The sequence below is a fragment of the Rhinolophus ferrumequinum genome, chromosome 11 (assembly GCF_004115265.2).
Source record: "Rhinolophus ferrumequinum isolate MPI-CBG mRhiFer1 chromosome 11, mRhiFer1_v1.p, whole genome shotgun sequence".
NCBI classification, from domain to species: Eukaryota; Metazoa; Chordata; class Mammalia; order Chiroptera; family Rhinolophidae; genus Rhinolophus; species Rhinolophus ferrumequinum.
The window spans coordinates 45713085-45736737 of NC_046294.1; the positions used below are offsets into that span (position 1 = coordinate 45713085).

General features: G+C 36.7%; 1 protein-coding gene and 1 pseudogene across 1 annotated transcript; one reads left to right on the forward strand and one right to left on the reverse strand.

Moving 5' to 3' along the window:
* Positions 1-320: 320 nt before the first annotated feature.
* LOC117029699 (olfactory receptor 52E8-like) lies at positions 321-12239 on the reverse strand (annotated as a pseudogene).
* Positions 12240-17521: 5282 nt separating this feature from the next.
* LOC117029700 (olfactory receptor 52E8) lies at positions 17522-18505 on the forward strand. The gene has a single exon (XM_033118905.1). The coding sequence runs from the start codon at positions 17528-17530 to the stop codon at positions 18503-18505; it is 978 nt and encodes a 325-aa protein (XP_032974796.1). The 5' UTR covers positions 17522-17527.
* Positions 18506-23653: the final 5148 nt, after the last annotated feature.

The window sequence follows — 23653 nt, forward strand, 5'->3', positions numbered from 1 at the left end:
TGGCGAAAAATTCAGGTCATCTAACTTTCTCACAGAGCCCTTTCAGACCTTCCAAATAGTAAACTTGGTTAACTGTTTGTCTAGTTGGTACAAATTCATAATGAATAATCCCTCTGATATCAAAGAAGTTTAGTAACATTATCGCAATAAGTTCGCGAATTTAATTGTCAGACCTCATATGTGCATTTGAATGAACAGACACCTCTTCCAATTTTTTGAGTGGTTTGGCAGATAAAGTCCTTCCCTTGAGGGGTCCCTGGACTCATGGAACTACCTCTGAGATCATGGTTGAGTAGAGCTGGAACCAAATCTTATGGCTATCACTGGGTTCCTGACTGTGCTCCCATTGGGTCACTGGGCTGGTCTCTATTTGGGCAGAACTGCGTCTGGTCTGTTGTACAGTGGGACTGGAATCGGGTCATCGGACTGCTGTAGGGATCATAGTCAGGTCTGACACTGGTGTGCCTGTTACAGAGGGCACAGACGGCACGGCACCTTCTGGGTCCCGTGGCAGAAGCAGTTAGTGGCAGGACCACATACAGGTGGGATTGGAGCTGAGTTCACAGGGGACAGCGATGCTTCCAGTGTGCAGGCAGGACCGCAGTCAGCAGGCCTGCGTTGGTGTGTGGGCTTGCCTTCTCAAAGAAGCCCTCGGCTCTACTTGGGTTTTACAGCATCCTACCTGGATCCCAAAGCTCCCAGAAAAGCATTTTTGTCCATTGATGGCTGACAAATACTTGTTTCTGTGGGGGGAGACATGGGATGGAGAAACAATAAGCACTAACATGTTCACAATGTTTTATAATCATCATTTGATTTCACATATAATTTTCATTCGTTTCACAAGCGTTTTTAAACTCTAAGAAAAAAGAGCCATCACAGATGACATAGTATTACATTTACCAGTTCAAGAATGAAAGGGTGTGACATCAGGATTAGGCTTATAAAGAACTTCATAGAATCAGAAACTTAGATCATAGGAGGGAAAAAAAAAAAACACAAAAAAGAAAAAAAACTAGTCTAATTCCCATATTTTGCTTATTTTTAGGAAGCACTTTATTATTTATAGAAACTTTTTGTATTTCACTTACTTCTTGTCATTGGCCATGTGATCTCTAGTTAAACATCTCTATGAAAGAAATCTTGTTACTACTTAAAAGAGAGCTAGATCCCCATACACTTTTAACAGTGAATTAAAGTTCTTGAAATATACTCTTATATAGCTTATTTTATGCCAGGGGTCAATAGAGAATATAATTGCAAGTACACATTCAGGCACACACAAACACACATGCCTCCAACAGTTATAGTCAATATTATATATATATATATGTATATGTAACATATACATATATATATACATGTTTATACATACATACATGAGTATATACATATATCGGGGTGCCAAAAAAATGTATACAAGTGGACACTTTGGTCAACGTTGCTCAAGCAGTAGTTTGCCGTAATCAGGTCGCTGGACGCTGACGGTAACCACTTTGAGCACATCTTGTAGTTGCAAAAGTCAAACCTGATTTGTAGTCATCTTTTGTTATCTCTATATGTTGAGTATTACAATTTTAATAGATTTTTGCTTTCTTAAAATGTGCATACATTTTTTGGCACCCTCTCTATATATGTATATACAAAGATATACACATATATGCCTCCAACAGTTGCAGTCAATATTATATACTGGGGGGTGCCAAAAAATGTATACACATGACTTGTTCATCTTTTGTTATCAGTATATATTGAGTATTACAATTTTAGTACAGTTTTTTCCTTTCTTAAAATGTGTATACATTTTTTGTCACTCTCTCTCTCTGTATATATATATGTACATACATATGTATATACATATATGTTCATATAAATATTCACAATTAATTTTGGTGAAAGAAATTCCTTTATTAATTTTATCACAAATCTCAGCCTTCTCAGATTATATCTTCATAACTGGAATGCATTACCTCTCATTCAATCTTTTTTTAACAAAATCACTCTGTACCCGCTCCTGGATCTGCTTGGTCCTGATCCGATAAATGACTGGGTTGAGGGCAGGGAGGATGATTACATAGAGATTAGCGAGATATGGATATATTGGGATATAGATATATTGGGGGGATGCCAAAGCGATGAGTGAGGAAGAAGAGAGCTGGACCAAAGAAGGCTAAAATGACACAGATATGGGAGCTACAGGTATTTAGAGCCTTCAAGCGGGCATCTTTTGCGAAGGGAGGTGGAAGACAGTATATAAGATCCTAGCATAGGAGATAATGATAAGAAGCAAATCCAGAAACAAAATAGAAATATTCCCAAGACCATACTAGACATTGGCACTAATCAAGTCATGCCAAGTCAGTCATGCCACTCCCACGTGCTCACAGTAGGTATGAGGGATGACTCTATGTCCACAGTAAGGTAGCCTCAGGAGGAGAAAAACTATAGGAACAACCATACATAAGCTTCTTAGAACTACTATCACAGCAATGACATCAGTGCCGCTGTTGGTGAAAATCATGCTATATCTGAGGGGGTTACAAATAGCCACATAGTGATCAAAGCCCATGACAAGAGTACAATGTTCTCCATAACTATAAAAACAGTGGATAAAAAAGACTTGAGCAACGCAGCACCCAAAGTACAGCTCCTGAAGGCTGAACCAGAAGATACCCAGCATTTTGGGGATGGTAGCAGTAGAGAGACTCAGGTCAGTCACTGACAGCATGGCCGGGAAATAGAACATGGACTGGTGATGGCTATGGTCAGTCCAGATAACACACAGAATGATGACATTTCCAACAAGAGCAATGAGATACACTACACAGAAGGGAAGGCCAAGCCAGATTTGTGCAACTTCCAGCCCTGGAATCCCCAGCAACAGGAATGAAGAAGGACGAGAAAGGTGACATTGGGAGAAGACATTCTTATGCGGGCTAATAGTGGCCTGGTTTTTAAAAGTTGTTGCTGGTTCCCATTGGAGAATTCATACACCGTTAACTGGGATCTATAAAAATTAGAAATAAAACTGTCCCCGAACAAAGGGTTGATATTAAGAATAAGATTCTCTAAAGACCTTTAATTCTTTTCCCCTGTTCAGCTCTCCATAAATAATCTCAGTATCGTTCTTTATCTGTACAATAGAAACTAACACTATGTCTCAAAAGTGTGGGCTCCAAGTGAATACATTAACTTCCTCTTCCTCAAGAAATAAATGCTATTAGGAGATAATAAAATTGATAGTAATAATAACCACCACAATAATGATAGCTATCATTAATTGGGTACCTACTATTTTTCGGACATTATTCTTCTCATTACTTGTATATATTATCTCATTTAGTTCTCTCCACAATTCTATGTGAAATTGGGCTTTGTGACACTGATCTGGACCAGTCTTTGCAAACTTGTTAGTGGAAGTAGTGAACGGAGGGAGAAAGAAAAATGAAGGATGGGGAAGAATAAAAGGACCTAGAACAGCCAAAACTACCTAGAAGCCAAGAGCGAAGGCCAAGACCTCAATTTGGGCAGTGCCAAGTTCTTTACTACACATCTACTCATTTAGTTCCAAAGATATTTTTCACTCCTGCAGTAGCTATGGTTTTCACCTCATGCCTCATCTTGGGCCATGGCATCAATCATAAATTCAGGTGTCCCAGTAATCAATTTTGAATTCAGATTAATCCCTCTGAAGTATGAAGCATGGATAGAGACCAACAGCTGATCACCATATTCTATCTATCTATCTATCTATCTATCTATCTATCTATCTATCTATCTATCTATCTATCTATCTATCTATCTACCTATCTATATAACAGTGTATATGTGCAGTCAGTCTAAGTATAAGGGAATTCAAGCTCATTATCCTATCCTATTTGCCAACTATGGCTCTTTTTTTGGTGTCTCACTCACTATCAAGCAGTATGTGTAGGAAAAACAATTAATAATAGACAGTATTTTATATTACTTGTATTGTGGCTTGGAATGGAGTCCTGATTCTGTTCTTACTGGCCCTATGACTGTACATCATGTTCTGTTTTCAGTTTTATCTAGAAATAAGCAGAGTATAGTCTACCTTGTGTTGTTATTGGGTGGGATAAATGAGGCTATATGTGTGAAATATTGCAGATGCCCAGTAGATACTTTCTTTCCAAATTCTTCCCATCATTGTCCTCCTGCTACCTCCCCCCAGACCACTCATCTGTACCATTTTATTTCCTACCCCAATACTCTAGGTCTTAACTCAATTTCTGTGAATCCAAATTCTAATCTTAAGTGCACATTGTGCAGACTCACTGATCACAAGTACTTACCTTGCGTTCAGTCTTAGGGTGTTATGTAGCAACCGTGAATCCAGTTATTGAAATTTTACATATATATATATATATATATATATATATATATATATATATATATATGGATGTATTAAAATTTTGATTTTCTCCTGTTTAAAAAAATAGTTAAAATGGTAAATTTTATGATCATGTATATCTTACCACAATAGGAATAAGTTGTTGGTTATATAAATGCCCAACAGTGCCCAAAGAATTAGTCCAAGCAATTCATAGACTAACAAAGAGAAAGATAAGGAAGAAGGAAGGAGAGAAAAAGACAAAATGTGACCTGTCATAATATTATGTGAAATAAGAAGAACATATATGTGTGTGTGTGTGTGTGTGTGTGTGTGTGTGTGTATATATATATATGGTTTAGAACAGAGCCTCAATATACCCTGAGAGGCATTAACAAAATATCTTTGTGTGTATGTGTTTGGGGAGAATTTGAAATGAAGTCTCCAGGTGCCAGAGAGTCTAAGGCATTGAAACTAAATGAATAGAAATTCCCTTTGGTCATCCCACCAGAGCAGCTGTAGGGAAATCTCAGTGAACCTTGCTGCCTGCTACTTGGTCAATTTTCAGTTCTTCTTATTTCACATAATATTATGACAGGTCACATTTTATCTTTTTCTCTTCTTCCTTCTTCCTTATCTTTCTCTTTGTTAGTCTATGAATTGCTTGGACTAATTCTTTGGGCACTGTTGGGCATTTATATAACCAACAACTTATTCCTATTGTGGTAAGATATACATGATCATAAAATTTACCATTTTAACTATTTTTTTAACAGGAGAAAATCAAAATTTTAATACATGCACATGGGGAATTCACATGGCGTGATAATGCCAAAGACATTGAGACAGCATAAAGTTTAAAATTCAGTGGCCCTTAGTACATTCACAATATTGTTCAACTATCACCAGTATCTAGTTCCATCTTTATCACTCCAAAAGGAAACCCTGTACCCATTAAGCAATCACTCCTCATTCTTTCCTACCTCTAGCCCCTGGGAACCACTAATCTGATTTTTGCCTCTATGAATTGTTTATATAAATTTATTCTAGATATATCATATAATTGGAATCACATGTATGTGTCCTTTTGTGCCTAGCTTCTTTCACTTAGAATAATGTTTTTAAGTTGTATCCTTATTGTAGTACATATAAGTACTTCTTTTTATGGCTAAACAATATTGTATTGTATAGATGTACCATTTTTGTTTATATGTCAGTTGGTGGATACTTGGGTTATTTCTGTACTTTGGTTATTGTCAATCGTTCTGCTGTGAACCTTATACAAGATTTGTCTGAACACTTGTTTCTAATTCTTTTAGGTATATACACCAAGAGGTAGAATTTTGGGGGTCATATGATAATTCTACACTTAACTTTTTGAGGAAGTCTTCCACAGTGGCTGCATCAATTTACATTTCTACCACCAATATATGAGGACTCCCATTTCTCCACATCCTCTCTAATACTTGTAATTTTCCATTATTGTCAATTGGAGCCTACTGGGTGCCAAGTGGTATCTAACTAACTTTTTGATTTACATTTCCCTAATAACTAATGATGTTGAGCATTTTTTTCATGGACACCTTCACCTTTTGTACATCTTTTTAAATTAAATGCATTGAGGTGACATTAGTTATATAAGTTGCAAATGTACAATATTATGATACATCATCTATATATTGCACTGTGTGCTCATCACTCAAAGTTTTTTCTCCTCCTTTACCCTTTTCAACCTCTCCCCAGCCTCCTTTTCCTTTTTAGAAACCACCATACTGCTATTTGTCAATGAGTTTGTTTGTTTGGCTCATTCATTGCTGCTTTCTGTTTTATATCCCACAAAGGAGTGAAATCATATGATTCTTCTCTTTTTGTACATCTTTTAAGCAATGTCTATTCAAGTTCTTTGCCCATTTTTTGGTTACTTGTCTATACATTGTTGAGTTGTAAGTTTTCTTTATCTATTCTGGAAACTAGGCCCTTATCAGATGTATGATTTTCAAATTATCTTCCATTCTATGTCTTAACACTCTCTTGATAGTGTCATTTGATTCACAACAGTTTTTAATTCTGATGAAGTTCAATTTATGTGTTTTACTTTTATTGCTTTGCTTTTATTGACCAATTTAAGAAATCATTGCCAAATTTGAGGTCATGAAGATTGTTGAAAGTAAACTGACATCTTAAGATACTTAACCACAGAGCTGGGAGGACTATGTGTGGAGCTGGGCCCCTTGTTAACTCTCTAGTCTTGACTTCCTGTTGAACTCTATGGTAACCTCCGGGGAGAAGGGATGGAAATAAAAAGGGAAGCCATATTGTGTAGGCCCTTTTTTGGCCAGGGAGGACTGCCCTCCTGGTGTGAGCATGTTTGTATTCCGTGGTGGTTCTGTTTCTTTTTCTTTTCCCGAATAAACCATTTTCTTTTAATGGATTATCTGGAGAATTGTTTGGCCAGACAACAAGGTTTACCCTTATATTTTATTCTAAGAGTTTTATTTTTTTTGGTTACTATATTTAGGTATTTGATACATTTTGAGTTATTTTTTTGTATATGGTGTGAGTTAAGGATCCAACTTTATTTTTTTTATGTGGAAATCTAATTGTCCCAGTGTCGTGCAGGGTGTCATTGGTGCCTCTGGTCCCGCTCCCCACATAAGAATGCAGAACATGGCTAGGCCAAAAAGGAACACCCACAGGAGCCATACATAGGGGAATCATACCACCATGTTCTCTCTGGCGGCCGGTGAGACACACACAGTAGTAGCCACATGATCCACAGTCCACCATTCACTTCTCTGCCTGCCAACCAACCAGCCAATCAACGCAGCCCTGCAGTTACATCAGTAGCCAATTGGCTAACCAGTTACAGCTGATGGCCAACCAATCACAGTTGATGGTCATTCACTACCCCAGCCGGGACCTCCCCACGCGAGGCCGATTGCCTGGAAACTGCTCTCTGAGACTCTGTCCCCACACCCAGTACCATTTTGAGGATGCTATTCTTTCATGGCACCCTTGTCAAAAATCAATTGACTATAACCATATGTGATTATTTCTCAACTCACAATCTCATTTAATTCATCTGTATATCTATTTTTATGCCACCACACTTTTTTGAACACTGTACCTTTGTAATACATTTTGAAATAAGGAAGTTCTAGTCCTCCAACTTTGTTTTCCATTTTCAAGATTATTTTGCTAATTCAGGAACCTTGTTATTTCATAGGAATTTTAGAATCAGCTTTCACTTTTCTATATAAAAGGACATTGGGATTTTGATAGGGATGGCATTGAGTATATAGATCACTAGAGAGAATTGCTATCTTAACTGCATTAAGTCTTCTAATTCATGAATACACAATTACTTTCCGTTTGTTAGGCTTTTAAAATTTTCCTTCAGCAGTGTTTTGCAGCCTGTAGTATATACATCTTACACTTACTTGGTTAAATCTATTCCTAAATATTTTATTATTTTTGATGCTATTGTAAATGAGATTGTTTTCTCAATTTCATTTTCAGATTGATTATTGTTGAGAAATACAACTGATTTCTGTATTTTGATCTTGTATTGTGTAACTTTGCTGAATTTATTAGCTCTAATAGATTTTTTGTGGATTCTTTACAATTTTCTCTATATAAGATTGTGTCATCTACAAATAGAAATAACTTATGTCTTCCTTTCTGATTTGAATGACTTTTTCTTGCCTGATTGCTCTGGCTAAAACTTCCAATACAATGTTAAATAGCAATGGTGAAAGCAGACATCCTTGTCTTTTCAGCGATCTTAGGGAGAAAGTTTTCAGATGTTAACCATTGGGTATGATATGAATTGTATTTTTCCCCCATAAATGCCCTTATCATGTCGAGGAAGAGAATATAGTTTTTTTATATTCCAAGTTTGTTGAGTGTTTTTATCATGAAAGGGTGCTAAATTTTGTCAAATGTTCTTTTTGTATCAATTGAAAGGATCACATTTTTTCCCTTCATTTTATTAGTGTTGTATAATGCATTGGTTGATTCTCTTATATTTAATCAACCTTGCATTCCTGGGACTAATCACACTTGGTCATGGTGTATAATTCTTTTCAATATGCTGTTGCGTTTTCTTTACTAGTATTTTGTTGAGAATTTAAAATCTATATTCATAGTGATATTTATCTGTAGTTTTCTTATTAAAAATATGTACAGTCTGCAACATAACAAAACCCCACTGTGTGAGTGTGTGTGTGTGTGTGTGTGAGAGAGAGAGAGAGAGAGAGAGAGAGAGAGAGAGAGAGAGAGAGAGAGAGAAATGACTTCTTGAATTCACCAGATGAGCCACATTCTATATTTTAATATTATTTCCTCAAGGTGAGACAGAAGTGGCAGATTAGGGATTTATCAGGTCTTTACTGTATGGTCAATTCATTTTCCAATTTTTTCTTTTAAGTTGTTTGGCCAGTGTCTTGTTAGCTCCAACTGTTGTTCCTGCTTCAGAAAGATGCAGTGTTAAATAATTTCTATTGATTGTTTTGACTAATAGCCCAGGGAAAAAGCTGTTCACAGTGAATGAGTTTTGAGTCAGGTCAAATAAAGATGTATCCTGTGAGAGAGAACTTCCTGGGAGCTTCCAGATAGGTTCAAATAATAATTCTCTGGGAAGGTGTCCTTTTTTTATTATTAGTTTCAGGTGTACAAAACAGCATAATAGTTAGACATTTACACCCCTCACAAAGTGATAACCCCCTCCCCCAAACTACTCCCCCCCTGACATCTTATATACTTATTACAATACCATTGACTATCTTCCTTATGCTATACTCCACCTCCTGTGACTATATATATATATATATATATATACACACACACACACTTATAGTTGACATACAATATTATTCTACTTCAGCTTCAGTTGTACAGTGCATTGTTCATGCATCTACACAGTCTATGAAGTGATCCCCTTGATAAGTCCCATCTGGCACCTTACATAATCTTTATAATTGTGTAAGGTGCCAGATGGGAATGTGTCTTTAAAATACTACTAGTCCTCATCCCAGGGGAAGTGGGGTTGTAAGAAAAATATAAATACCTTCTATTCCACATAACAAATGGCATGCCTCAAGAAGATGCCAAGATTTAGAGATTTAGAGATCAAGGTAAGTCGTATCATGGTTAAGTTGTGAAAAATAGCAAAAGGGATAGAGAAAGTGCTTATATGAAGATAGTATGGAGAGATGGAGGAAAAGTGAAAGTAAGGAGAACAAGGTGAAGAGAGAATGTATGCTCATACTCATAACATCCTGAAGCTACACTTTTACTTATATGTAATTATACCTATGACCATGCAAAACTCACATGCAAAACTAAATGGTGAAAGCTGATGTGGAAGGAGCTGCACCAATATATCCTGTATCAATTTAGCTATTGCATCTGACCTGTATTACACGTGCACTAATGTGAATAAGAAGAGGGTAAGTGGTAACTTTCTCAATTTTCTAGAACCGTGTCAGGTATAGTAAAGGTGATCGATAAATGTTTTTGATTTAATACATTCATGAACAATTGACTGATAAAGTATGGCCCTGAGGGGTAGATTTTTGTAAAAATAAGACCTAGGGCTAGGGTGATGAAGCATCTGAGAAAGATGTGGCAGGATGGCCAGGAGACTGCAAGATTAAGCAAGGATGAGAAAGAAAGTGAATATTATAGCTTCTCCTTTATGTTCATCAGTTCCAGGAAATAAGAATGTGGGTATTTGGCACATGTGGAGGTTGGTGGAATAGGGTCAAGTAAGAAGATTCCACATTGAGGAAATGACTGCTGGATAGCTAGATATAATCCCATATAGCACTTAAGAGTTAGGAGGTCAAATGAGAGGCTGGGATACAGTCTTATGTCTGAATGCAGCAGAGATTGGAAGATATATGAATATGTGTTGAAGTAATAGGTCAGTGTATATTATAGAATGATTAGTGATTGATTGCTTTGATACGTATTTACAGACTAGAAATGATATTCTCTCAGAGAGGAAGAAAGCACCAGTTTCAAGCCCTCCTAGAAAATCAATAGAAATAAATGGCATAAGTTGATTTTCTTGGGATGTAACCATATATTTTTTAAATTTTTGTTAAATTCGTTGGGGTGACATTTGTTAGTAAAATTACATAGGTTTCAAATGTACAATTCTATAATATATCATCTCTATATTGCATTGTGTGTTCACCACCCAGAGTCAGTCTCCTTCCAACACCTTATATTAATTAGACCCCCTTTTCCATCTTCCACCATCCTTTTCCCCCCTTCCCCTCTGGTAATCACCAAATTGTTGTCTGTGTCTATGAGTTTTTGTTTGTTTGTTTGTTGCTTTCAGTTGTGTATCTCACATATGAGTAATCATATGGTTCTCAACTTGTTCTGTCTGACTTATTTTGCTTAGTGTGATAATCTCAAGATTTTATTTTATAAGTTTCTGCTGTATGGAGCTCCAAGAGTGACAGAGACACTAGACAATTAAGAGTTTGGCTATCAATCTACTGAATTTGTGGATAAGTTCATTGAGAGGACGACAGATTTCTTTTTTATATCCCGAATGGTCACTGTGCTTTTATTTTCACTTTGTCATTGCTCTTTACTCCATCTAGAATAAAATTTATTTACTTTTTTTGGCTGAAGAATTATTCTATGAGTCTTAACATAAGGCTAACCTCTTCCATGGAATTTTTCTTGACTCACCTCTATACCTACAATATTCTGTGCACACTTCGTAACATAGCACTTGCAAAACAATTTTTAAATTTCATCTTGGGAATTTTATCTCCCTTACTACTCAATAGTTTTTCTGAGGGTCTGTGATGAGTTTTATTCAAAATTGTATTCAAATTGCCAAATCAATGCTGGTACATAGAGGAATCACATCTCCATTTACCTTGTACGAGATTCTCCACTAATGAAAAACAGAAAACTATCTGTGATAGTTTCACATTACAAAATTGAGAATTTAAGCTGTCTCCTACTCAACCCTAGCAGTCCAAGTGTATACACACACTGTCTCACACACACACAGGCATATACATCACACACACACACACACACACACACACACACACACACACACGAGGTCAGACAATTAGGTTCACAAACTCATCCTAGAGAAAGTGCTACATACCTCATTGCTGAATATCACTATAGTCACCTTCAGAGTACTCCCCTTGGTAAGCTATTCACCGATGCCAGCACCTAGTCCACACTTCAGAAATTTTGGAACTGTTTTTCTGGAATGGCCATCAGAGCTGTCATCGTATTACCCTTGATGTTCTAAATGTCATCAAAATGTCTCCCTTTCAATATTTCTTTTATCTTTGGGTAAAGAAAGAAGTCATTGGGGGCCAGATCAGGTGAGTATGGAAGGTGTTCCAATACAGTTATTTGCTTCTAGCTAAAAACTCCCTCACAGACAGTGCCGTGTGAGTGCTGCATTGTCGTGCTGCAAGAGCCATGAATTGTTGGCAAAAAGTTCAGGTCATCTAACTTTTTCATGCAGCCTTTTCAGCACTTTCAAATAGTAAACTTAGTTAACTGTTTGTCCAGTTGGTACAAATTCATAATGAATAATCCCTCTATCAAAAAATCAAAAAAGGTTAGCAATATCGTTGCAACAAGTTCGTAAACTTATTTGTCAGACCTCGTGTGTGTGTGTGTGTGTGTGTGTGTGTGTGTGTGTGTGTGTATTTCCTGAGTGAATTTCCCAAGTTACAAAATTATCTCTTCTTTTTGCTACTCTTCATAGGTTTTAAATGGGCACAATAAGCAAGGCATTTGCCTTGACATGGGTTTCAATTATGATGTACTTACCTTCATATGCATTTATCTCAGATGGATGCCTCTCATCTCTGACTTTCTCCAACATGCATGCATTTCTAAATTTGAATCTAAGCTTTCTGCATGATTTCAGACATCACATTTAATCATTTACACATTTTCTGTATGACTAATTTTTCCCAAATAAATTGTACAGTAGTGAACTTCTCTTTTGTTTGCTTCAAAATTGTAATTTACTATAAGTAAGTTCAGAATACTCACATATTCTAGATGAGTGCTGTAATACAAAATCATTTGATAATTCCCCTTTCAGTGTTACTCTAAGGCATCCATAAAGACATGAGAGCTAGGATAGAATCTTGGTAGGAATTAAATTTTAAGATATTCTAAATGCTTCTTCTCTCTCCCCATAGATACAAGGCAGAGATATATTTGAAAGTTGCTGAGCCCAGAATATTAATTTCTCCTCCCCAAGATGACTATACCTGGACAGATTCTTTACACAATGTGTTTACTTATGTACTCTCCAAATGATAGGCTTTTATACATTAAAATAATTTCTCAGTTCATGTTTCATCATAACTGCAAAATACTCTTTGTCAAGTATCTCTTTTTGTCATTATCCATTTTCTAAATGTGATGAGTAATTTTTTTCAGAAACAAATTATGACATGAACTAAGTTGTTTATTTTCTAAAATATGACATTGAAATTGCTTACAGTCCTGTCTCTTCTTAATCAATTCATCTATTTGTAAACTTTAAAATTAAGAACTTTTATGTGACAGAATTTTTTTAATGCATATGGATAAGCAAAGATAAAGTGTTTCTAAGAACCAGGCCATCTGGTATTCACAGACACACAAAAAAATTCATAAATACACAACACGGACACGCACATACACATGCACAGATACACTCAGGAATATGCACTCCACATTTTGGGATTCTCTAGATTCCTTAATAGAGAAATAGTTCAGATTACAAACACCAAAGAAATCTTTTTACACATTACGCAAAATATGTGGAACTGTCAGATACACAGATTGGAATTTATTTTTTCCATTTGTTTCTGGCTACACTTCAGAGTCTGAATTTCCATTATGCAGAGGATACTCTTCTGCCTTCTCTTCTTTTTAAAACAGATTTTTATTAAAAAATATAGTTAACATACATTATATAAGTTTCAGGTGTACACCATAGTAGTTCAATATTTATATACCTAAAGAAGTAATCATCATAACTGCAGGAACCCTCTGACACCATACTATACTATCACAGTATTGCTGACTCTATTCCCTATGCAGTACATTACATCCCCAGGACTTATTTGTTTTATACCTAGAAATTTGAACCTCTTATTTCCCTTCAACTTCCCTCCCTTTATAATTTTTCAATTATAGTTAATATTTAATGTTATTTTATGTCAATTTCAGGTGTATAGCACAGTGGTTAGAAATTTGTATAATTTAAGAAGTGATCCCCCTGACTAGTCTAGTACTCACCTGGCACTATATATGCCTATTACCTTATTATTGAGTATATACCCTATGTTTTACTTTACATCCCCATGACTATTTTGTAACTACCAATTTGTACTACTTAATGCCTTCACCTTTTTTTGCCCTATCCTCCAACCTCTCTCCCATCAATCATCCAGATAAATCAAGTACCCATCTGAAACCATACATAGTTATTACAATATTATTGACTACTTTCCTTATGCTATACACTACATCCTCATCAATACTTTGTAAAAACCAATTTGTACTACTTAATCCTTTCTCGTTTTTGACCAACTCCCAACCCCTCCCATCTGGCAACCATCAAAATCTTCTATCTATGAGTGTGTTTCTGTTTAGTTTGTTTGTTTGTTTATTTGTTTTGTTCTTTAGATTCCACATGTAAGTGAAATGACATTGCATCTGTCTTTCTCTGTCTGACATACTCCACTCAGCACAATACCCTCCAGGTCCATTCATGCTGCTGCAGATGGCAAGAACCTATTCCCTTCCATGGCTAAGCAATATTCCATTGTATATATATACCACCTCCTCTTTATCCATCAATGGACACCCAGGGTTCTTCCACAATAGCCTTGGCCATTGTAAATAATGCTGCAATGAACATATGGATGAACACGTAACCTCGAAGTAGCATTTTGAGTTTCTTCAGATAAATACTCAGAAGTGGGATTACTGGGTCCTTCTTTCTCTCTTGTTATAGCCTTTGTTTTAAAGTCTATTTTGTCTGGTACAAGTATTTCTACTAAAGCATATTTTTTTTTCCATTTTCATGAAATAATTTTTTCCATATTTTTACTGTCTGTGTGTGTCTTTCAATCTGAAGTGAGTCTTTTGTAGACTCACTTTTTGTAGGCAGCCTATGTAAGTTTTTTGTTTTCTTATCCATTTGGCCACCCTATGTTTTCGACTGGAGCATTTATTCCATTTACATTTAAAGTAATATTGTTGACAGATATGTAGTTATTGCCATTTCATTATTCATATTTTTTATCTTTTTGTCTTAAAGAAGTCCCTCTAACATTCCTTGTAATACTGATTTTGTGATGATGAACTCCTTCAGCTTTTTTTTTTTTTTTTAATCTAGGAAGTTCTTTATCTGTCTGTTGATTCTAAATGATAGCCTTGCTGGGTAAAGTAGTCTTGGTTGTAGATCCTTGCTTTTCATCACTTTGAATATTTCCCGCCAATCCTTTCTCGCCTGCAAAGTTTTTGTTGAGAAATCAACTGACAATCCTATGGGAGCTATCTTATAAGTTACTATTTGCCTTTCTCTTGCTGCTTTTAGGATTTTCTCTTTGTCTTTAACCTTTGCCATTTTAAATATAATGTGTTTTGGTATGGGCTTGTTTGGGTTCATCTTGTTTGGGACTCTGCACTTCCTGGGCTTGTATATCTATTACCTTCATCAGGTTAGGGAAGTTTTCTGTCACTAGTTCTTCAAATAGTTTCTCAATTCCTTGCTTTCTCTCTTCTCCTTCTGGTACCCCTATGATACGAATGTTATTATACTTGATGTTGTCTGAGAGGTCTCTTAAACAATCCTCATTTTTAAAATTCTTCCTTCATTTTGCTGTTTTGATTGGGTATTTTCTGCTATCTTTTCTTCCAAATTGTTGATTTGATCCTCTGCTTCATCTAATATATTATTGATTCTCTTTAATGTATTCTTCTTTTCAATTATTGTATTCTTCATTTCTGACTAGTCTTGTTAAATTTTCTATCTCCCTTTTTATGTTTCCTATTTCTTTGTTGAAGTTCTCCCTTCAATCAGTTCATTGAGCAACTTTATAACCAGTGTTTTGAACTCTGCATCGGGTATGTTGCTTGTCTCCATTTTGTTTAGTTCTTTTTCTGGAGCTTTGTTCTTTTCTTTTATTTGAGACATGTTTCTTTGTCTCTCCATTTTGGCTGCCTCCCTGTGTTTGTTTCTATGTATTAGGTAGATCTGCTACTTCTCCTACTCTTGCTAGGTGACCTTATGTAGTAGGTGCTCTGTGGAACCCAGTGGCACAGTCTCCCTGGTCATCTGTACTGGGTGCTCCAGGAGTGTCCTTTGTGTGGGTTGTGTGCACCCTCCTGTTATATTTGAAACTTGGTTGCCATTGGCACATCAGTAGTTGGGATTGACCCTCAGGCTGACTGGCTGTGGGGTTCAGCCATGTCTACAGTTTATGGCTGCTGTGCAGTGGGCTTACCACTTGAAGCAGGATTCGTCCCAGCAGGCTCTGATGCATGTTGAGACTGCCTTTTGGGTGTGCCACTTGTGGGGCTAATTGGGTGTTGCTCTGCTGTGGTCTGAAGCCAGCCTCCAACTATGTTGGTTCTGGGGCCTATTGGGGGGGATCTTGTGCAGGCCCAGGTCAGCCACTGCCTGTAACTGGGTGGGGAGTACCTGGTAGGTGCTATAAAGCAATACACAGTTGGTCGCTGCATGTGCTGGACCTGGAGGCATGTGGGAGAGTCCATGCTGTGAACTGAGAATAGCTACCACCAATACTGGATCTGGGGTCATTTTGAAAAGAGTCAGGGCACTCTGAGGCCTTTTGCCAACTGCCGGCTCCTGTAAGGTTCAGTCACTGATAAAGCCTCCTGCAGTATGGAGTTGGTGTGGCAGGGTCTCAGTGAGTCACCAGGGTGGAGTGAACAGAGCTTGCCAGACCAATTCAGATTCAGATTTGGCCATGGGTGTGTGTGTGGGGGTGGGCTCAACACAGGAAAGATGGCACCTGCCTGCAGGCTACATGGGAGAAGGACCCCACACAGGGAAAATGGTCTTCCAGCCCTTGCCCCAAAGCAACACACCTCAGTCTGCCCTCTGTATGTTCCTGATGGCCCCCAAGTCACTGTCCCTCTATTGGAGCACAGGATGAGTGCCTGTGAGTGAGTCTGTGTAGGGCGTTTAAGAGAACCTCTGGGTTTCCCACATTCTTTTGTCCCACCCAGACTGTTGAATACTTACTGTTTTTCACAGCCCAGATGTTATGGGGGCTCCTCTTCCTGGTACCAGTACTGCAGGCTGGAGAGTGTGATATGGGGCTTTGTTCCCTTGCTTCTCTGTGGGGAACCTCTGTGGCTGAGATATTCCTCCCAATTTTCGTCTGCCACATGGAGGTTTGGGCTGACCTGTTTCATATCTCCACCCATCCTACCAGTCTCAACATGGCTTCTTCTTTATATCCTTAGCTATAAAGCTTCTGTTCAGCTAGACTTCTGTTCAGATAGTTCTCCATGTTGATTTTTTCTATAATTTAGCTGTGATTTTGATGTGTTCATGGGATTAGGCAAGTACAGAATTTATCTAATCTACTATCTTGGACCTGTCCCTGCCTTCTCTTCTTTGTATCAGTCTTTTCATTAGGGTAAATGACAGCAGGGTAAGGCTGGTTTTATTCCTGGTGTCATATGATACTCAGGAGAGGTTAGAAGAACAAGAGTATATCTAATGTCTTTTCCTTTTTTTTTTTTTTAAGAATTGAGATATATTTGATATTATAATTGAGATATAATATAACATTGTGTAAGTTCAAAGTGTACATGTTGATTTGATACATTTATATATTATAATGTGATTATCACCATAACTTTAACTATCATTTCTATCACTTCACATAATTACCATTTCTTTTTGGAGATAAGAACATGTAAGATTTAGTTTCATAGCAATTTTGAAGGATATAACAGTATTTAGTGAAAATCATTGTTTAATCTCCCCTCTGAATAGGGCCAAAGTACAATTAAAATGTTCTCTTGTGTTTCTTCAGAAATCAGGACTAAGCGATAAGAAGAACAAGAATCAGTAAGAGAAGTCAACATTGTCTCTGAGATACAGAACAGCTAATTGTGGCAGAAACAATGTCTATGTCTAATGACACCCAGTTCCGTCCTTCTTCATTCCTTTTGCTGGGCATCCCAGGGCTAGAAGGTGTGCATGTCTCGATTGGATTCCCCTTTTTCTTTCTGTATCTTGTTGCACTCTTGGGGAATGCTACTGTAATGTTTGTGATCCAGACTGAGCACAGTCTCCATGAGCCCATGTACTACTTCTTGGCCATGTTGGATTCTATCGACCTGGGCTTGTCAACAGCCACCATCCCCAAAATGCTGGGCATCTTCTGGTTTAGCCTCAGGGACACATCTTTTGAATGCTGCCTTTCCCAAATGTTCTTCATCCACTTTTTCACTGCTATGGAGAGCATTGTATTGGTGGCCATGGCCTTTGACCGCTACATTGCCATTTGTAAACCCCTTCGGTACACGATGATCCTCACCAGCAAAATCATCGGCATTATTGCAGGCATTGCTATTCTGCGGAGCCTGTATATGGTGGTCCCGCTGGTGTTTCTTCTCCTGAGGCTTCCCTTCTGTGGGCATCATATCATCCCTCACACCTACTGTGAACACATGGGCATTGCCCGTCTGGCCTGTGCCAGCATCAAAGTGAATATTATGTTTGGTCTTGGCAACATTTCTCTCTTATTGTTGGATGTGCTCCTTATTATTGTCTCCTATGTCAGGATCCTCTATGCAGTCTTTCTCCTGCCTTCCTGGGATGCTCGACTGAAAGCCCTCAATACGTGTGGCTCCCACATTGGTGTTATCTTAGCCTTTTTCATACCTGCCTTTTTCTCTTTCTTGACACACCGCTTTGGCCACAATATTCCCCAATATGTTCACATTTTCTTGGCCAACTTGTATGTGGTTGTTCCACCAGCTCTCAATCCTGTAATCTATGGGGTCAGGACAAAACAGATTAGGGAGCGAGTTCTGAGGATTTTCCTCAGGACAGATAGAGAGCTGACCAGTCAGAGATCATGGAAGATTAAAAATTAGAGTTGTCTTATACCTAATGCAGTAGAAAGGAGAGAGACAAAGAGGAATATTGAGACCAATAGCATTAATTATCCTTCAGCTTCACACTTTATATTTAAAGTTAATAATATGTACATTAATTATAATACGGGATGGGGATAATTTAATATCCCCATGCAAAAAGATGAATTTAGACACTTCCTTTACACTATAGAGAAAATTGATCAGAGACCTAAAGACAAGAGTCAAAAGTATATTAAAAAATTAATTGTGGGGATGGATAGGTGGCTCAGTTGGTTAGAGTGCAAGCTTTGGACAACAGAGTTACCAGTTCGATTCCCACATGGGCCAGCGAGCAGCGCCCTCTGTAACTAGAATGAAGTCAATGAGCTGCCACTCAGCCCCAGGTGACTGGATGGCTCAGTTGGTTGGAGAGCGTCCTTTCAAACACAAGGTTTCTGACTCTCACAAGTGATGGTGGGCTTCGCCCCCTGCAACTAACAATGGTAACTGGACCTGGAGCTGAGCTGCGCCCTCCACAACTAAGATAGAAAGGACAACAACTTGACTTGGAAAAGTCCTAGAAGTACACACTGTTGCTCAGTATAGTCCTGTTCCCCTTCCCCAATAAAATCTTTTTAAAAAAATTTGCTTGGCACACTTAAGCTACACATTAATGGCGTTTACTGATATTTCCAGTTTTCTTTTTCTTCCAGGAACATGAGAGGATTATATGTGTCCAACCTCTTGCAGTTAGACTTGGCCATGGGACTTGCTATGACAAATAAAATATTTGTTAAAGTAACCTGACTGGTATCAATTCTGAGAGGAAACATTTAAGAGTGATTATTTGCTTCTCTATTTTTTTCCCTCCTGCTTTTGTTTACCCTGAAAGGTTTTGTTAAGATGCCATGTCATAAAATCTGGTGCCTTCATAAGAATAAATCACTGAGTGACTATGATAGATGTTCTCCCCCACCCCCAAACCTGTATTAGTTATGTAATATAAACAAGAATTAAACCTTTGATATTTTAATACACTAAAATTTCGGAGGGGGTTGTTACCTAAGCACAATCCAGACTACCCGGAATGATATCACACTCATGGACAGGAAACTGTCCAAATATCTATGTAGATATATTTAGCCAAGAATAGTTACTTTTTCCTGAAGAACAAACTTTGAATACTTACATTGCCGGAAAACAAGACATGTTTTAAAGCTACAGCAAAGACCTATAGCAAAGCTATAGTAGTTGGGAAAATGTGGTTTTTGGTGCAAATATAGAAAAAAAAAAGCAGTCCAATGAAACTGAATAGAAAGTCCAGAAACAGACTCACAGATATATGTTTACTTCAATTATGACAGAGATAACATTGCAATGCAGTGACAAAGATGATATTCCATAAAAGATGCTTGGTTAATTGGGGAGCCATATGAAGTAATGAATCTTGATATTTATCTCACATCATACAGAAAATCCTTCCCAAATAAATCGTAAATATAAAGTTGAAAAGAAAAACAATAAAACTTCTGGGGGAAAAAAGAGACTATCTTCATAACCTTTTAGTGAGGAAAGATTCTAAAATAAGAGACAAGTACATATACATGCTAACAATATTTGAAACATATTTATCAGTCAGTATATAATAAAGTTAAAAACACGTTTCATCAAACATACCATTAACAGAGAGAATAGGCAAACCAAATGACTTGTATTATAGAATATATAGAGGACTCCTATAAATTGATAAGAAAAAGGAACATGATCACATAGAAAAATTAATGAAGGACTTGTATGGATATTTCATAAAGGAGGATATCCAAATTTCTAATTTGGATGAATTAGAAATTCATCCAAATGAAAAGATGTTCTATTTAGCCATAAGGGCAACACATTTAAAATCAATTAGCACTTGTACTATATACTGGTCAGAGTGGATAAAACAAAAAAAATGTTAAGTAGTAGCAAACATTTGGAGCAACTAGAATCCTCATACATTACTGGTGAGAAGATAAATTGGTAAAATAATTTTAGAAAACTATTTGGCAATATCTCAGAAAGCTAATCATACGTATATTCTATGACTCCAAAATTCTGTTCCTAGGAAATTATACAACAAAAGCATTGCATAAATTCACCTGAAGATATGTACATCAATGATCACAGAAGCACTCTATGTAACAATAACTGATACAGCTCAAATGTACATTAATAGAATTTATAAAGGAAGTGTGATGTATTTAAACAAATACTATGCAGCAGTGAGAATGAACAAACGATAAGTATAAACAACAAATGAACCAGATAGAAAAAAGCTACACACACACACACACACACACACACACACACACACACACACACCATGACAATTAAGTTTGCGAACTTGTTGCAACGATGTTGCTACCTTTTTTGATATCAGGGGGATTATTCTTTATGAATTTGTACCAACTGGACTAAAAGTTTACTTTTTGGAAGTGCTGAAAAAGCTGCGTGAAAAAGTTAGCTGACCTGAAATTTTCGCCAACAATTCATGGCTCTTGCATCACGACAATGCACCAGCTCACACGGCACTGTTTGTGAGGGAGTTTTTGGCCAGAAACAAATAACTGTATTGAAACACCCTCCCTACTCACCTGGTCTGGCCCCCAATTACTTCTTTCTTTACCCAGAGATAAAGGAAATATTGAAAGAAAGACATTTTGATGACATTCAGAACATCAAGGGCAATGCGATGACAGCTCTGATGACCATTCAAGAAAAAGAGCTCCATAATTGCTTTGAAAGGTGGACTAGGCACTGGCGTTGGTGCAAAGCTTCCCACGGGGAGTGCTTCGAAGGTGACCATAGTGATATTCAGCAATAAGGTATGTAGCACTTTTCTAGGAGGAGTTCGCAAATTTAATTGCCTGACCTCGAGAGTGTGTGTGTGTGTGTGTGTGTGTGTGTGTGTGTGTGTGTGTGTGTGTATTCAAAACAGGAGTGATAACAGAAGAGCTGAATTGTCGATTTATTCTTACCAGGATGTCTAGTTATTAGTATGTTTATAGGAGGAATTAACTAGAGTCATTTTTTCCTGGGCCACCCAGGCAGGAGAGAAAACATGTTTTCAGGTTTGGTGCTAATTCTTTGCTTCCTTGTAGGCAAACAGTCCACAGTGTTAGAAGTCAGGATTGTGGTTATTTTTTTGTGGGTAGTAACAACTGGGAGCTGATATGAGGTGGCTTCTGAATTACTAGTAATATCTGTTTCATGATCTGTTTAATGTTAGCAACTTGTCAAAATTTATTAACCCTAAACTTAGTGTTTTATGCATTTTATGCAATTTAGAAGTCTGTTATACTTTAATATAAAGTATCCTAAGATACTTTATATTAAAGTAAAGTCCAGAAACAGTTAACATAAATTTTAAAGGTATCAGCTAAAAGCACATTTTTAGATGACCACATAAAATAAAATCTTTGTGACCCTTTGGTTAATTACTATACTTAAAAGAAAAAAAAGATAAGTTGGACTTCATTAAGAATCAAAGATTTCTGTTCTTCCAAAGACATATTTAAGGAAGAAAAAGACAAATCAGAATGAGAGAAAACTTTTGCAAAACATATATATGATGACAGACTTGTACACAAACAGATAAGGAATTCTCAAAACTCAGATTAAAAAAAACACACAACAACTCAATTTTTAAAATAGACAAACAATTTGAACAAGCATTTAACCAAAGATAATTATATGGATGGCAAACAAGCGCATAAGAAATTGCTCAGCATCATTTGACTTTAGGGAAATGCAAACTAAAACCAAAATGAAGAATTACAACCTATTAGAGTAGTTTATGAAACCCAAGTCAGCAGAAGGAAGGAAATAATAAAAATTAGAACAGAATTAAATGAGATAAAAAACAAAAAGACAATAGAAAAAACTAAGGTAACAAAAAAGCAGGTTCTTTGAAAAGACTAATAAAATTGACAAATCCCTGGCTAAACTCACTAAGGAAAAAAGAGAAAAGATGCAAATAAACAAAATCAGAAATAAAATTGGAGAGGTTACAATGGATACCACAGAAATACAAAGAATCATACAAGAATTCTATGGAGGACTATACGAGTTCTGGACTATACGCTCATGAACTCATCCTAAAAAAAGTGCTACGTACCTCATTGCTGAATATCACTACAGTCCCCCTTCTTACTCCATATACAAGATAAACTCAAAATAGATTAAACTGAAGTTTAAGTCCTAACCATAAAAATCGTAGAAGAAAATATAGGAAGTAAACTCTCAGACATTATCCTTAGTAATATTTTTACCAAAATGTCTCCTTGGGCAAGGGAAACAAAAGAAAAAATAAACAAACTGGATTACACCAAACTAAAAAGTTTTTGCATAGCAAAGGAAATCATCACCAAAATGAAGACATCGTACTAAATGGGAGAAGGTATTTGTCAATGATACATCTGACAAGGGGTTAATATTCAAAACTTATTTTAAAAAAAACAAAAATACAAAAACAGCCTCATACAACTCAACACCAAAAAAATAAACAATCCAATTAAAAAATTGGCAGAGAGGACCTGAATAGATATTTCTCCAAAGAGGGCATACATATGACCAATAGACATACGAAAAGATGCTTAGTATCACTAATCATCAGAGAAATGTAAATAAAAACCACAATGAGATACCACCTCACACCAGTTAGAATGGCTATCATCAATAAATCAACAAACAACACATGTTGGTGAGAATGTGGAGAAAAGGGAACCTTTGTGTACTGTTCATGGGATTGCAAATTGGTATAGCCACTACAGAGGTTCCTCAAAAAATTAAAAATAGAATTGCCTTATGATCCAGCAATTCCACCCCTGGGTATTTATCCAAATAAATCCGAAACACAAATTCGAAAAGATATGTGCACCCCTATGTTTACTGCCCCACTATTTATAATAGCCAAGTTTTGGAAACAACCAAAATGCCCATCAATAGATGATTGGATAAAGAAATAGTGATACATGTACATAATGTATATATATTCCTTATAAATTTATTGGGATGATAATGGTCAACAAAACTACATAGGTTTCCAGCATACAATTCTATAATATAATATATCATCTATATATTGCATTGTGTGTTTTTAGAATCATTTATTTCGAGTCAGAAAAG